At 30.6% G+C, this 14,094-nt stretch overlaps 2 protein-coding genes across 4 annotated transcripts in view; one reads left to right on the top strand and one right to left on the bottom strand.

Moving 5' to 3' along the window:
* Positions 1 to 14,094, top strand: part of LOC111419379 (26S proteasome regulatory subunit Rpt1) — a 79,438-nt gene that overhangs the window by 12,741 nt on the left and 52,603 nt on the right. The window lies entirely within an intron of this gene.
* Positions 5,021 to 14,094, bottom strand: part of LOC111422295 (synaptotagmin-15-like) — a 75,887-nt gene continuing 66,813 nt past the window's right edge. For 2 of the 3 annotated variants that reach the window (XM_071196158.1, XM_071196157.1), the window contains exons 10-11: positions 6,741 to 6,951; positions 5,024 to 5,636 (exon numbers count right to left, since the gene is read on the bottom strand). In XM_071196158.1, coding sequence (XP_071052259.1) covers positions 5,509 to 5,636; positions 6,741 to 6,951 — 339 coding nt within the window. In that variant the 3' untranslated portion in view covers positions 5,024 to 5,508. Of the gene's footprint in view, positions 5,637 to 6,740; positions 6,952 to 14,094 lie in introns of all 3 variants that reach the window. The other variant, XM_071196159.1, reaches the window with a different exon arrangement.

The raw sequence follows: 14,094 nt of genomic DNA, 5'->3' as shown, positions 1-14,094 counted from the left end.
TATTTTCAAAACTGTTATACTGGATGTTGTGTTGCGTCAAAAGTTAATTAACCTTATTCCCAAAGGTCATGACAGCAGCGACTAGTATACAAAGCTATACAAAGCTATACAAAAGATAAATAAAAGAAAGAAATTGAAAGCTACGGACTTAGTAGTCAATTACACAAACTACTCAGAGTAGCCGAATATATAGAAATTACATTTGAGGCCAAACAGTACGTAGTAGCGTTGTTTCTAGATTTAGCACAGGTCTTTGGCAATGTTTGGCATCGTGGGCTGACACATAAAATAAATAAAATGTCACTTCCTAAGAATAATTATTGAAATGCTAGTTGGAAGATTGAAAAATATACATGTAAGATTAAGACATAAACTGCCTCAAGATGCTCAACATAACGAGCTAAGATTTTTTGACTTTTCAGTCATTGTAACATGTAGATTAATTGGACTTCTATTGGTTTTTAGAGATTTTCATGCTGTCTGGTAGGTAAAGGTGAGATAACGTTTAAAGTGAGCCCAAACTTCGAACTTTCAACATTTAATTTTGACATATTTATCAACTTCATAAAAAGTCCTTTAAAATGAGTCCAAACTCGACATATTTAACTTTAATATTAATGGAAATACAATTACTTCCGGTTTGAAACGTCAACGTCAATTTTGATATATTTGTCATCTTCATTAAAAAACCTTTGAAACGAGTCCAAACATGACGCACTTATCTCAAAAAACAAAAAAGTTAGAATAAAAAACATTAAACCCGAAGTTAGCAACAATTTAATTTTTAAAAATTAATACCAACCTTAATTTTTTATTTTTTTTATTATATTTTTGTTTTTGTGGCAAATTTTAAGACGTTTTATAAAAATTAAGAATATGTCAAAATGACATTGACATTTCAAACCGGAAGTTGCTTATATCTCGAGTAATATTGGAATTAAACGTATCATGTTTGTACTCATTTTAAAGGATTTTTCACGACGATTACAAATATGTCAAAATTGACGTTGACATTCTTAACCGGAAGTTGACCGTAACTTCATTAATATTGAAGATAAACATGTCGTGTTTGTACTCATTTTAAAGGATTTTTAATGGAGATTATAAATATGTCAAAATTGAGGTTGACATTTTAAACCTGAAGTTAGTTACCATATAATAGACCAATGGACAACTTCATGGTGTTCTTTCATGATGTATTCTTTATTAAAAAAAACCTTTAAAGTGAGTCCAAAGAAGACGCATTTATCTCAAAAAACCAAAAAGTTCGAACTTTCAACTTTTAATTTTGACATATTTATCAACTTCATAAAAAATCCTTTAAAATGAGTCCAAACTCGACATATTTAACTTTAATATTAATGGAAATACAATCACTTCCGGTTTGAAACGTCAACGTCAATTTTGACATATTTGTCATCTTCATTAAAAAACCTTTAAAACTAGACCAAACATGACGCACTTATCTCAAAAAACAAAAAAGTTAGAATAAAAAACATTAAACCCGAAGTTAGCAACAATTTAATTTTTAAAAATTAATACCAACCTTAATTTTTTATTTTTTTTTTATTATATTTTTGTTTTTTTGACAAATTTTAAGACATTTTATAAAAATTAAGAATATGTCAAAATGACATTGACATTTCAAACCGGAAGTTGCTTATATCTCGAGTAATATTGGAATTAAACGTATCATGTTTGTACTCATTTTAAAGGATTTTTCACGACGATTACAAATATGTCAAAATTGATATTCTTAACCGGAAGTTAAAAATAACCTCATTAATATTGAAGATAAATATGTCGTGTTTGTACTCATTTTAAAGGATTTTTAATGGAGATTACAAATATGTCAAAATTGAGGTTGACATTTTAAACCTGAAGTTAATTATCATATAATAAACAAATGGACAACTTCATGGTGTTCTTTCATGATGTATTCTTTATTAAAAAAACCTTTAAAGTGAGTCCAAAGAAGACGCACTTATCTTAAAAAACAAAAAATGTAGAATAAGAAACATTAAACCCGAAGTTAGCAACAATAAAGATAGCAATTTAATTTTTAAAAATTAATACCAACCTTAATTTTTTATTTTTTTTTTATTATATTTTTGTTTTTTGACAAATATTAAGACATTTTATAAAATTTAAGGGTTTATGACATAATAAAAAAGTTTTTGTGAACACCCTGTACAGCATTGATCCCGAGGTTGCATATTTTCATGATAAAATTGCACTGTGTACCAAATTCTATCTTTCTAAGACAAACCATATTGGACATATTTAAGAAAATGTTTAAAAATTTCCTAACTTCGAAAGCCATTTGTGGTTTAGGCCAAAATTTTTTACACGAATCATCATTATTTTAACTCTAGTATTTGTTATTAAAATTATGCCGCGGCTTACAAGAACACCTTGTATAATTTTAACGAGTATCTAAAATTAATATTTACAAGATATAATAAGTAAAACACATTTCAAACGTTTAATTTTGACATATTCGTCAACTTTATAAAAAATCCTTTAATATGAGTCCAAACTCGACATATTTAACTTTAATATTAATGGAAATACAATCACTTCCGGTTTGAAACGTCAACGTCAATTTTGATATATTTGTCATCTTCATTAAAAAACCTTTAAAACGAGTCCAAACACGACGCACTTATCTCAAAAAACAAAAAAGTTAGAATAAAAAACATTAAACCCGAAGTTAGCAACAATTTAATTTTTAAAAATTAATACCAACCTTAATTTTTTATTTTTTTTTTATTATATTTTTGTTTTTTTGACAAATTTTAAGACATTTTATAAAAATTAATATGTCAAAATGACATTGACATTTCAAACCGGAAGTTGCTTATATCTCGAGTAATATTGGAATTAAACGTATCATGTTTGGACTCATTTCAAAGGATTTTTCACGACGATTACAAATATGTCAAAATTGACATTCTTAACCGGAAGTTGAAAATAACTTCATTAATATTGAAGATAAATATGTCGTGTTTGTACTCATTTTAAAGGATTTTTAATGGAGATTACAAATATGTCAAAATTGAGGTTGACATTTTAAACCTGAAGTTAATTATCATATAATAAACAAATGGACAACTTCATGGTGTTCTTTCATGATGTATTCATTATTAAAAAAACCTTTAAAGTGAGTCCAAAGAAGACGCATTTATCTCAAAAAACCAAAAAGTTCGAACTTTCAACTTTTAATTTTGACATATTTGTCAACTTCATAAAAAAATTTTTAAAATGAGTCCAAACTCGACATATTTAACTTTAATATTAATGGAAATACAGTCACTTCCGGTTTGAAACGTCAACGTCAATTTTGACATATTTGTCATCTTCATTAAAAAACCTTTGAAACAAGTCCAAACACGACGCACTTATCTCAAAAAACAAAAAAGTTAGAATAAAAAATATTAAACCCGAAGTTAGCAACAATTTAATTTTTAAAAATTAATACCAACCTTAATTTTTTATTTTTTTTTTATTATATTTTTGTTTTTTTGACAAATTTTAAGACATTTTATAAAAATTAAGAATATGTCAAAATGACATTGACATTTCAAACCGGAAGTTGCTTATATCTCGAGTAATATTGGAATTAAACGTATCATGTTTGGACTCATTTTAAAGGATTTTTCACGACGATTACAAATATGTCAAAATTGACATTCTTAACCGGAAGTTGAAAATAACTTCATTAATATTGAAGATAAATATGTCGTGTTTGTACTCATTTTAAAGGATTTTTAATGGAGATTACAAATATGTCAAAATTGAGGTTGACATTTTAAACCTGAAGTTAATTATCATATAATAAACAAATGGACAACTTCATGGTGTTCTTTCATGATGTATTCATTATTAAAAAAACCTTTAAAGTGAGTCCAAAGAAGACGCATTTATCTCAAAAAACCAAAAAGTTCGAACTTTCAACTTTTAATTTTGACATATTTGTCAACTTCATAAAAAATTCTTTAAAATGAGTCCAAACTCGACATATTTAACTTTAATATTAATGGAAATACAATCACTTCCGGTTTGAAACGTCAACGTCAATTTTGATATATTTGTCATCTTCATTAAAAAACCTTTAAAATGAGTCCAAACATGACGCACTTATCTTAAAAAACAAAAAAGTTAGAATAAAAAACATTAAACCCGAAGTTAGCAACAATTTAATTTTTAAAAATTAATACCAACCTTAATTTTTTATTTTTTTTATTATATTTTTGTTTTTGTGACAAATTTTAAGACATTTTATAAAAATTAAGAATATGTCAAAATGACATTGACATTTCAAACCGGAAGTTGCTTATATCTCGAGTAATATTGGAATTAAACGTATCATGTTTGTACTCATTTTAAAGGATTTTTCACGACGATTACAAATATGTCAAAATTGACGTTGACATTCTTAACCGGAAGTTGACCGTAACTTCATTAATATTAAAGATAAATATGTCGTGTTTGTACTCATTTTAAAGGATTTTTAATGGAGATTACAAATATGTCAAAATTGAGGTTGACATTTTAAACCTGAAGTTAATCTAGTGTTAGTTCGCACTTTCTTTTACTTTGCATTTGAAGTTGCATTGGCCATAGTCAAACAGGCCTCACTTTCTATTTTTTGAAGCCAAACTATTTACTGTTTTTTTAGACATGGATTCCTCCAAACAAATTAAGTATGTATAAGCAGGCTCGGTCAAAAAGTTTTGACGAAACAAGGTTACGTTTTCTTTAATGTAACACCCTGTATATTATTTTATAGAACACCTTACACATCATAAACCTAAACTTAACCGTTTTCTAGATTTATTAAAAAATTTACGAATTTATCTAATTAGTTCCGTAATTTATCTTTGGGCACAAATTATTCAAACAATTTTTGTACTTTTGATATGCGTTATGCATTGTGTTGCTATGGAGATGAGAAACTTTCAAAGTTCAATATCTCGAAAACGGTTATGTTTAGGTTTATATGTATACAGGGTTAAACTTTTTTATCTTAACATTTTTTGTTAGCTATCTTCCTATTTCCTGCTAATATATCTTATTAACAAACAGGATTTTAAAAGTTATGTGTATTGATGTGTAACAAAATCATTAATTTCAAGTTGTTTAGTTCTTTAAGACATCTTTATGTCGAGTTATTGCAGAAATAACAATGTCCTGTAAATAAACCTTTTAGCTTTAATTGTATTATTATGTTTTATTTTAGGATATGTGTTGCTTTTGATGGCATGGAAAGTTGGGGTTTTATAATAAAAGCAATTTTAGCATAATAAATACGATTTTTTGTTGTACACTTTTCCACAAAAAACTTTAAACAAAGAAAAAAACTATCAAAAAGAATAAATAAATTGAATTCTTATTGTTAACTATAACATTTATAAACACTTTTTTTTCTAAAATCGTTGTAAAACATTTATAACATTTACTACTTTTTTATGCTAATATTTTAACTTTTAATTTTCTAACGAATATTTATTCGGAAAGAATATGCCATTGTTGGTTCTGTTCCATGGGATTCGCAATCGCCATATTCCATTGGACGAGAGCTTTTCCTCTTGCGAACATATAAGAACCCAATACACACTTTCCAATGAGCTTATCTACGCGAATAAAGAAAAATTAATGATTATTTTCCTTTTTTACACTAACTAATTCAACACTAATGGTACTTAACGATTTGCCACCATTAAATTATTTAAAATGAGAATATAGATTTCCCACAGCGATGGATACGTAGAATTTTAAATTGAGATATCGTTAAATTTAATAATTTAAATCGAAAATGAATGTGGCAAATCGAAAATTACCCCTATTTAAAAGCCATCAAAAGCGAATTTACCACAGGCAAGCCAAATTAAAGCTAATACATTAAATAATCATCATGCAAGAACTGGGTGAAATTAAATTGATTCAACGCAAATGTAAACGAGCAGGAAATGTTGTAATACAAGGAAATTGATAAAAAAAGAATTTTTGCGGTTAACATCCCGAGTAATTTAGTATAAAACACACAGTCTTTTAATCAAGTAAACTTTTTTAAATCATGAATTCGTTAAATAATTCACCACAAGGGACGGTTTCATCCCCAACGATGAAAACTTCCCTTTTTAAACGTTTAATAAGTACCGAATCTTCGTCTTCGAGAGATTCTTATAAGTTGTATTATCATTCGTACGAAGCTTATAGTTTTTGTGGGAAAGAAATTTTGTTGAAGTTATCTCAAGTGGTAAGAAATTTAAATCTTAATTATTTAATAATTTAATAATTTTTTGTTCTAGATAATCTGTTTAATTTGCTCGTGTCTATACTCTTCAATTTCGACTTCAGAAAAATCACAGGTTCGAATGATTTTTCCAATAATCGCTTACGTTTCGTTTCTAATAATATCAGGAATAACTTGTTTGGGTTACATTTTTGGCGTACACATGCACGATTTACTTCAACGAGCTTTCAATATGATTGGAACAATAATTTTTTTCACCGCTTCCTGTATCCTGTTTCAAAACTGTTTCGTCACAATCGTCCATCAACGTAATGGGGACAAGGTTATGTCGAGCAATGGAAAAATTATTTTCGCCCAAGCAACTTTAAGCGGGATTAATTTTATTTTGTATTTAATCGATTGCGTGCTTAGTGTTAAAAGATCGTTAAAGGATTAATTAAAAAATTGGAGCAAAATAAAAATAAAGCAAAAATACACATACCCCTACCGTAACCAGTGGTCGCTTGGAAAACGTGGAAAGCCAAACTGGAAACGTCCACGTTACTCGGAGCCATTTTAAAGTTAAAACATTCGCTGAATGAAATTTGTCCGTCTTTGGATGGTTTTGAGATTGATGTTCGTTTCTCTTTGACCACCCTGTAGTGTTGATTTAATGTTATTCGGACGTAAGCTTCTTGTTTATCACCTTGGAACTAAAATAAAAGTAATTAATAAATAAATAAATAAGATACGTTTAAATAAATTTTTGTTAAGTTTAATAAATTTGTATTATAGATGTCACAACTAAAATTAGGGTAACTACTGCCCACTAGATGGCGATGATCACTTCTTTAAACGAAAAATTAAAAAATTGTGTCATTAATTTAGTTATTTAGACAAGAAAAAATCTTTCAGGACTATTTAGGGAAATGATGTAATTAATTTTTAATTATAACTTATAACTGTGACATTTGACACACCCTGTATATTTGTCAATAATAGAAACATTTTTATTGCATCAAATTGACAATTATTTACTTATAGTTTAAAATTTGGACCAAAAAATTAGAGAGATTAGAGTTCTGGACCGAAAGGTACAGGATTAGGTACGGATTATTACTCAGTTATACCAGTACGACACTTAGGTTGGCATGTTTTTTAAGCACAACCTGAGTTTCGGTGATATTTTAGACAACTCATCAGAGCCGACACAAAATAAATGGGCTGACAGAAAAAACAGCAAACTGAGCAAGTGTTAATTGTGAGTAGTTCAAGTCGTCTGAAATTAAGTAGCATCTTCGCAAAGGAACTCAAAAACCTGTGGAATGAGACAACGGAGATTGAACTCACTCACAGATGAAGAAATTGCGTTCATGGAAATAACCTGAGGAAAAGCACAAGGGCTATGAACTCAGAATTTCTAATAAATTCGCAAATTTTGCTGGATAGATTTTTCACTGATATAATCCAGACTGGTAATCTACCCAGATAATTCAAACTAACAAAGGTAATAGACATCCTAATTACTTGAAGGGGCATCAACAGAATCTGGCCAAACCGGAGCTTCGTTGACAAAATCATCTCGCTTTCAACTTATATTGAAGAGGAAGCTCAAAAATTCTCCTCATTCATTTTTCTGTCGGATGTCTATGACACTGTATGGAGAGAAGGCATGATCTGTCAGTTCATCGCCTGGTAAATATTATAATATGCTGAATAGTAGAACATTCCGAAATTTCATTTGTGGGTTTATCAAGAAAACTCAAAAATGGTCTGCTGTAAGGGTCGGTGTTCGCACTGCTCCTTTTTAACCTATACAGGGTAATTCAAATTCGACCCCCACCATCAGGATCTCAGAAACCATAAGAGATACAGAAATAGTTAAATGGGGGCAAAGTTGAATGCACTAAAGAATTTCATCCCCTTAGAGGGCGCTAAGGAAGTTTAAAGTATGCTTGAAAATAAGGTCTTAACCAGTAGTAAAGTTTGCAGTCGAAATACAAAACAAAATGTAAATGTTTCGCTCAACTACGTTTATATAAAAAAATTGTGTTATTATACTATGTACTAAAATTGTACTACGTCCTAGTAAAGTTTCCCGATTAAAAACTGAACCACCCTGTATATATCTATCTCTCGGCGAGACCGGCCATTAAACGTTTCTGGGGTTAAAAATAAAAATTTGAGAATTCAGATTTAAGTATTATCAATTGCGTTCTCTTCGATTAAAATATTTTCAGATTTCTAACACTTCCGGTTATACCGGAAGTCGCCACCTACTTTATTTTTTTAAATGGAACACCCTGTATATTTTTACAAGTTTGGATTTGTCTGTTTTTACGGCTTATAAACAACTCCACTTTTTGCAATTTGATTCGGCCGTTCTCGAGTTATTCGAATTTTTCTAGAAAAATCTGCTCCAGCAGGCATTTATTCAAAAAATCAGAGAACACTCGATTTTTGAGATATCAATTTAGAATTCAGAACATGCTTAAGCAACATGATGGAGTATGTTTTGGTGCCGAGAACCGCTGTCTAGATTGTTTGGTCACTTTACTATGGCACGTTAACTTTTCGAAATTTTGAAGTACCATAACTTCATTTTTTTAAATGGCAACCCCATATTTTATTACTTAGTCGTCTTCTACGCCTTATTTTACATCTTTGATACTCCACATGTCTTATGCCTAACATTAATAGTTTGGGAAATAATTAGGGTTTTTTGAAAAATGCTCACATATATCGATATTAACCTAGTGTGCCATGGAAAACAAGCCTTCTCAATGAATTCTTGCACTTCCGGTATAACCGGAAAATATTTTAGTCAAAGAGAACGCAATTGATTATACTTAAGTCTGAATTCTCAAATTTTTATTTTGGCCAAAACCCCAGAAACTTCTAATGACCGGTTCCTCTGAGACACCCTGTATATACAGGTGTCTCACGTAACTGGTTTGTTACATTTAGGAGGAATAAATCATTGAGCCTTGCAAGTAGTATAGCTAAGGGGTTCTGGGATCGAATCTCAGTCCCAGAACCCTCTCAGCTATACAGGGACCATTCAACCGATTTGAATATTTTTGGTCTTGTTTGAAAGAGCATTTCATGCTCTTTTAAAAGATATTTTCAGTAAGACCGCTTGGTTTAAAACAATTAAGCTAGAGGGCGTTATCTGCAGCGGTTGCATATTTATGTGATTTTTGAAAAAAAGTTAAATGAAACGTTAATCACCATCAAATTTGCTAAATATTAGTGAAAACCGCATCTCGATATCTCCATTCATTCTCGAATTATAAAAGAAAATGTTAAAAATTTGTATATCTTAATCGGATCAAGTTACCATAGGAAACAAATAAGAGAGAACAAAAATTTTATTATCTAGAACCTTCCTTCACACTTTATCCAAGCTTAGAACTGCTTCAAAACTACTTTTGAGGCGTGTTGAAATGCCAACGGATCAATGAAATATCAACAATGATAATAAAACAAAATAAACCAAAACACATTTATTTAATCTACTGGTATTTAGTGTTTTGTCATATTTTCCCTGGTTATTGGTTTTTCTTGAAAAGTCAGATCGTTTAGTCTACCCAATAGATAAAGGTGTGAAAGCTATGAGGGTTTTGCTCGAACCAAGAATGCATATTATGCAAGTTTACATCAGCTTGTGGACAGATGCTTCATGCATCCATAGCATTTGTGATAAAAGGACACCCTGTACAGTGTCGGATGGACATGGGGGTTTACCACTTGTCAGAATGGTAGTTCTTGTAGATGCTACCCATAATTGCCGAAGACCTACCCCGAAGAGAGCTTACCTGACTTTATCTGTTACTTTGACGTCACTTAACGGTTATCTAGCAGATACCAAGTATGTAGAATCAGCGAATATATATAGAGAATGATATTCTGTCTCGCCTTATTACTTAAGTTATCACAAGCTTTCGATAAGATTTGACTCCCTAGGCTTCTACTATACTCTGTTTTTAAACCAGGAGGAGTATTTTAAATTTGTCACCAGATTGACCTTGCACGTGATTGGTTGAATGCGAGGAAGGTTCACACACAGGCAATTTTAAATTTTGATTTTGAATTTGAAGGTTAGGTTATTGACTATTCGACAGTTTCGTGTCATTATTATAAATTTTGTGTTCTTAAACCCTTCTTTATTGTATTTTGAAATAAATACACTCATAACTTCAATGTTAATTTGTATGTATAGTGTTGACGATAACAAACGAAAATAAATACAATAATAAATAAATAAATAAATAATAATTATTAATTTAAATTTACCGCCAAAATATCTAGTGATATTTTCTGGTGATTTTTCCCAGTGTAAATCTGACTTTCGCGTTTACTCCTCCTGGTTTAAAAACAGAGTATAGTTCTAGTGCAAGTGTTAGTTCTAGTTTTAATTGTTATTCAGCGCTAAGTTGTATATTTTTAAGTTTCGGGTTTAGCCCTGTGTCTTCAGACGCTGAATGTTAGGTAAGGTTAGTTTTGTTTACCAACATTAATTATACCATGAAGTTTTCTTTGGCAATTAGTAATGGCAATTATAGCGTGAAGTTTTCTTTTGTAATGTCAATTATAGCGTGAAGGAATGTGAGGTAAGGTTAGTTTTGTTTACAAACATTAATTATACCATGAAGTATTCTTTGGCAATTAGTAATGGCAATTATAGCGTGAAGTTTTCTTTTGTAATGTCAATTATAGCGTGAAGGAATGTTAGGTAAGGTTAGTTTTGTTTATAAACATTAATTATACCATGAAGTTTTCTTTGGCAATTAGTAATGGCAATTATAGCGTGAAGTTTTCTTTTGTAATGTCAATTATAGCGTGAAGGAATGTGAGGTAAGGTTAGTTTTGTTTACAAACATTAATTATACCTTGAAGTTTTCTTTGGCAATTATACTCTGTTTTTAAACCAGGAGGAGTATTTTAAATTTGTCACCAGATTGACCTTGCACGTGATTGGTTGAATGCGAGGAAGGTTGATTTTGAATTTGAAGGTTAGGTTATTGACAATTCGACAGTTTCGTGTCATTATTGTAAATTTTGTGTTCTTAAACCCTTCTTTATTATATTTTGAAATAAATACACTCATAACTTCAACGTTAATTTGTATGTTTAGTGTTGACGATAACAAACGAAAATAAATACAATAATAAGTAAATAAATAAATAATAATAATTATTAATTTAAATTTACCGCCAAAATATCTAGTGATATTTTCTGGTGATTTTTCCTAGTGTAAATCTGACTTTCGCGTTTACTCCTCATGGTTTAAAAACAGAGTATAGTTTTGTAAACTATACAGAGTGTTAATTAATTATCACTATGACGTCATCATTGCAAGTATGCAACCAATATCACAGTAGTGGTATTGCAATACGCGATTTGCGTATTTGGTTGCTTACTGGGTACGATAATTAATTAACACACTGTACAGGGTGGGCAAATTTGGGTGTTATTATAGGTTATCTCAGAAACTATAAGAGATACGAAAAAAGTAGGTGCCATGTCCCGATCTCTTTTTTCGAGACTAACCTAATCCCGCAAACACCAAAATCTGAATCTGTAATTTTATAAATCTGAATCTGTTGTGGATTTAAATCTGAAGCTAACTTCAGCCACATCAATGTTACTACTGTGATATTGGTTGCATACTTGCAATGATGACGTCGGGTACGATAATTAATTAACACACTGTACAGGGTGTCCCAATTTCGATGTCCGCAGAGGCTATCTCCGAAACTAAAAGAGATAAAAAAAAAGTAGCTTACATGTCATGATCTCGTTTTTCGAGAAAATGCTAATGCCGAAAACTCCGAACAGCTATCGCCTTTTGTTTTCGCCCTATCGGCAAAAACTGAAAATTTTGCAAAAACGACAATCGCGAATATTTCACTTATTATCAAAGATGGTGTATTATAAATAAAACATTATATGGGCAACTTTTTACGAAGAATTCAGTGGCGTAGGTAGATTTTTTTTCCCATCTTTTATTTTCGAGATTTTAGACGTAACTTTATTTTTTTAAATGGAAACCATAGTTGACTTAAAATAATTTGTTATTTTCTTCTGATAACAAATATATATAGTTTCTGGGGTATATTTCTTATAGTTATTGAATAATTAACAAAAATTCATTTTGTTCCATCTAAGTCTAATGTATGTATTTAAAAGTTAATGTTGTTATGGTGATAACCATACCATGAGGGAAAGCATTGTTTCCAATTATAGCCAAAGTTTGTAGCAAGGACAGTAGAATCTAACAGGACTGCTACATCCAGTGTAGTCGACTACGGGTTGGTTGCCCGCACTCTACGTCACACTATTTGCCACGCCTGGTAACTGTCTATGTTTTTAGAGGTTATATGAAGGACATTAATACGTCTAAAAACATAAAACTTCAAAACTAATATGAATACGTCTAGGATATAACCTCTCACAGCAAACGCATAGACCATAACAACAGCTGGACGTGGAAAATGGTGTGACGTAGTTTGCGGGTAGGCTGTCACAACAATGGATGTAGCAGTCCTGTTAGATTCTACTGTCCTTGAGTTTGTAGTAGTATTTAAAAATTCACTAACAACTCTGGCATTATGTGCTGGTGCTCCGTCATATTGAAAATATATCATTTGAGACATATTTAGTGGCAAATTGTCGTCCAATGGCTCAATGTGCTGCCTTAATATATTGAGGTATTTCCCTGAGTTTAAGTTTTTATGGTAGATACCATATGCCAAAATTCTATTATCTAAAAGGACATTGAACCCCAATTTTCTTTGAACACTCAGAGACTTCATCGGTCCAGATTACATTTTGAACAAACAGCAGATTATTTAATTTGTTTAAATATCATCTACAAAATTCTAATCTTCGATTGACATCTCCGGCACGTAAATAATGAGTTAGCCCCGCTTTGTATGGTTTATACTTATTTTTCCTTCATATTCGGGAGCGGTGTCTTTTGGGTCAGACGTCTTGTTGCAATTTCTCTTGCAGGTCATTTTGGTATGTTTTTGTATGTGGTTTGGGGAAGGACCAAATATCTATTAAATTTTTTGCTGACCGGCTGAAGGTTCGTACGTGCGGTTGTCTTCTTTCTGGATATCTTGTGAAATAAAATTCCGCGGCTAACGTCGCATTCTTATCTGATAACATATCGCATTCCATCATGTTACATTTTTCATAATTTTCGAAATTCATTGTAAAATTTTATTCAGTTTTGTTATACTTTGACACTTAACACGCTGGTGCATAATGCCAGAGTTGATATCGAATTTTTAAATACAAACTTTGGCAATTATTTAATACATTATGTTCCATCATAGTATGTATGGTTATCACCATAGCAACATTAACTTTTAAATACATACATTAGATTTAGAATTATTCAATAACTATAAGAAATATACCCCACAAACTATATATATTTGTTATCAGAAGAAAATAACAAATCATTTTAAGTCATAGCCAACTATGATGGGAAAAAAATTCTACCTACGCCACTGAATTCTTCGTAAAAAGTTGCCCATATAATGTTTTATTTATAATACTCCATCTTTGATAATAAGTGAGATATTCGCGATTGTCGTTTTTGCAAAATTTTCAGTTTTTGCCGATAGGGCGAAAACAAAAGACGATAGCTGTTCGGAGTTTTCGGCATTAGCATTTTCTCGAAAAACGAGATCATGACATGTAAGCTACTTTTTTTCTATCTCTTTTAGTTTCGGAGATAGCCTATGCGGACATCGAAATTGGGACACCCTGTACAGTGTGTTAATTAATTATCGTACCCGACGTCATCATTGCAAGTATGCAACCAATATCACAGTAGTAAT

The sequence above is a fragment of the Onthophagus taurus genome, chromosome 5 (genome assembly GCF_036711975.1).
Source record: "Onthophagus taurus isolate NC chromosome 5, IU_Otau_3.0, whole genome shotgun sequence".
Lineage (NCBI taxonomy): Eukaryota > Metazoa > Arthropoda > Insecta > Coleoptera > Scarabaeidae > Onthophagus > Onthophagus taurus.
Note: the sequence above shows the minus strand (reverse complement) of the source record. Positions and strands in the feature narration are given on the sequence as shown.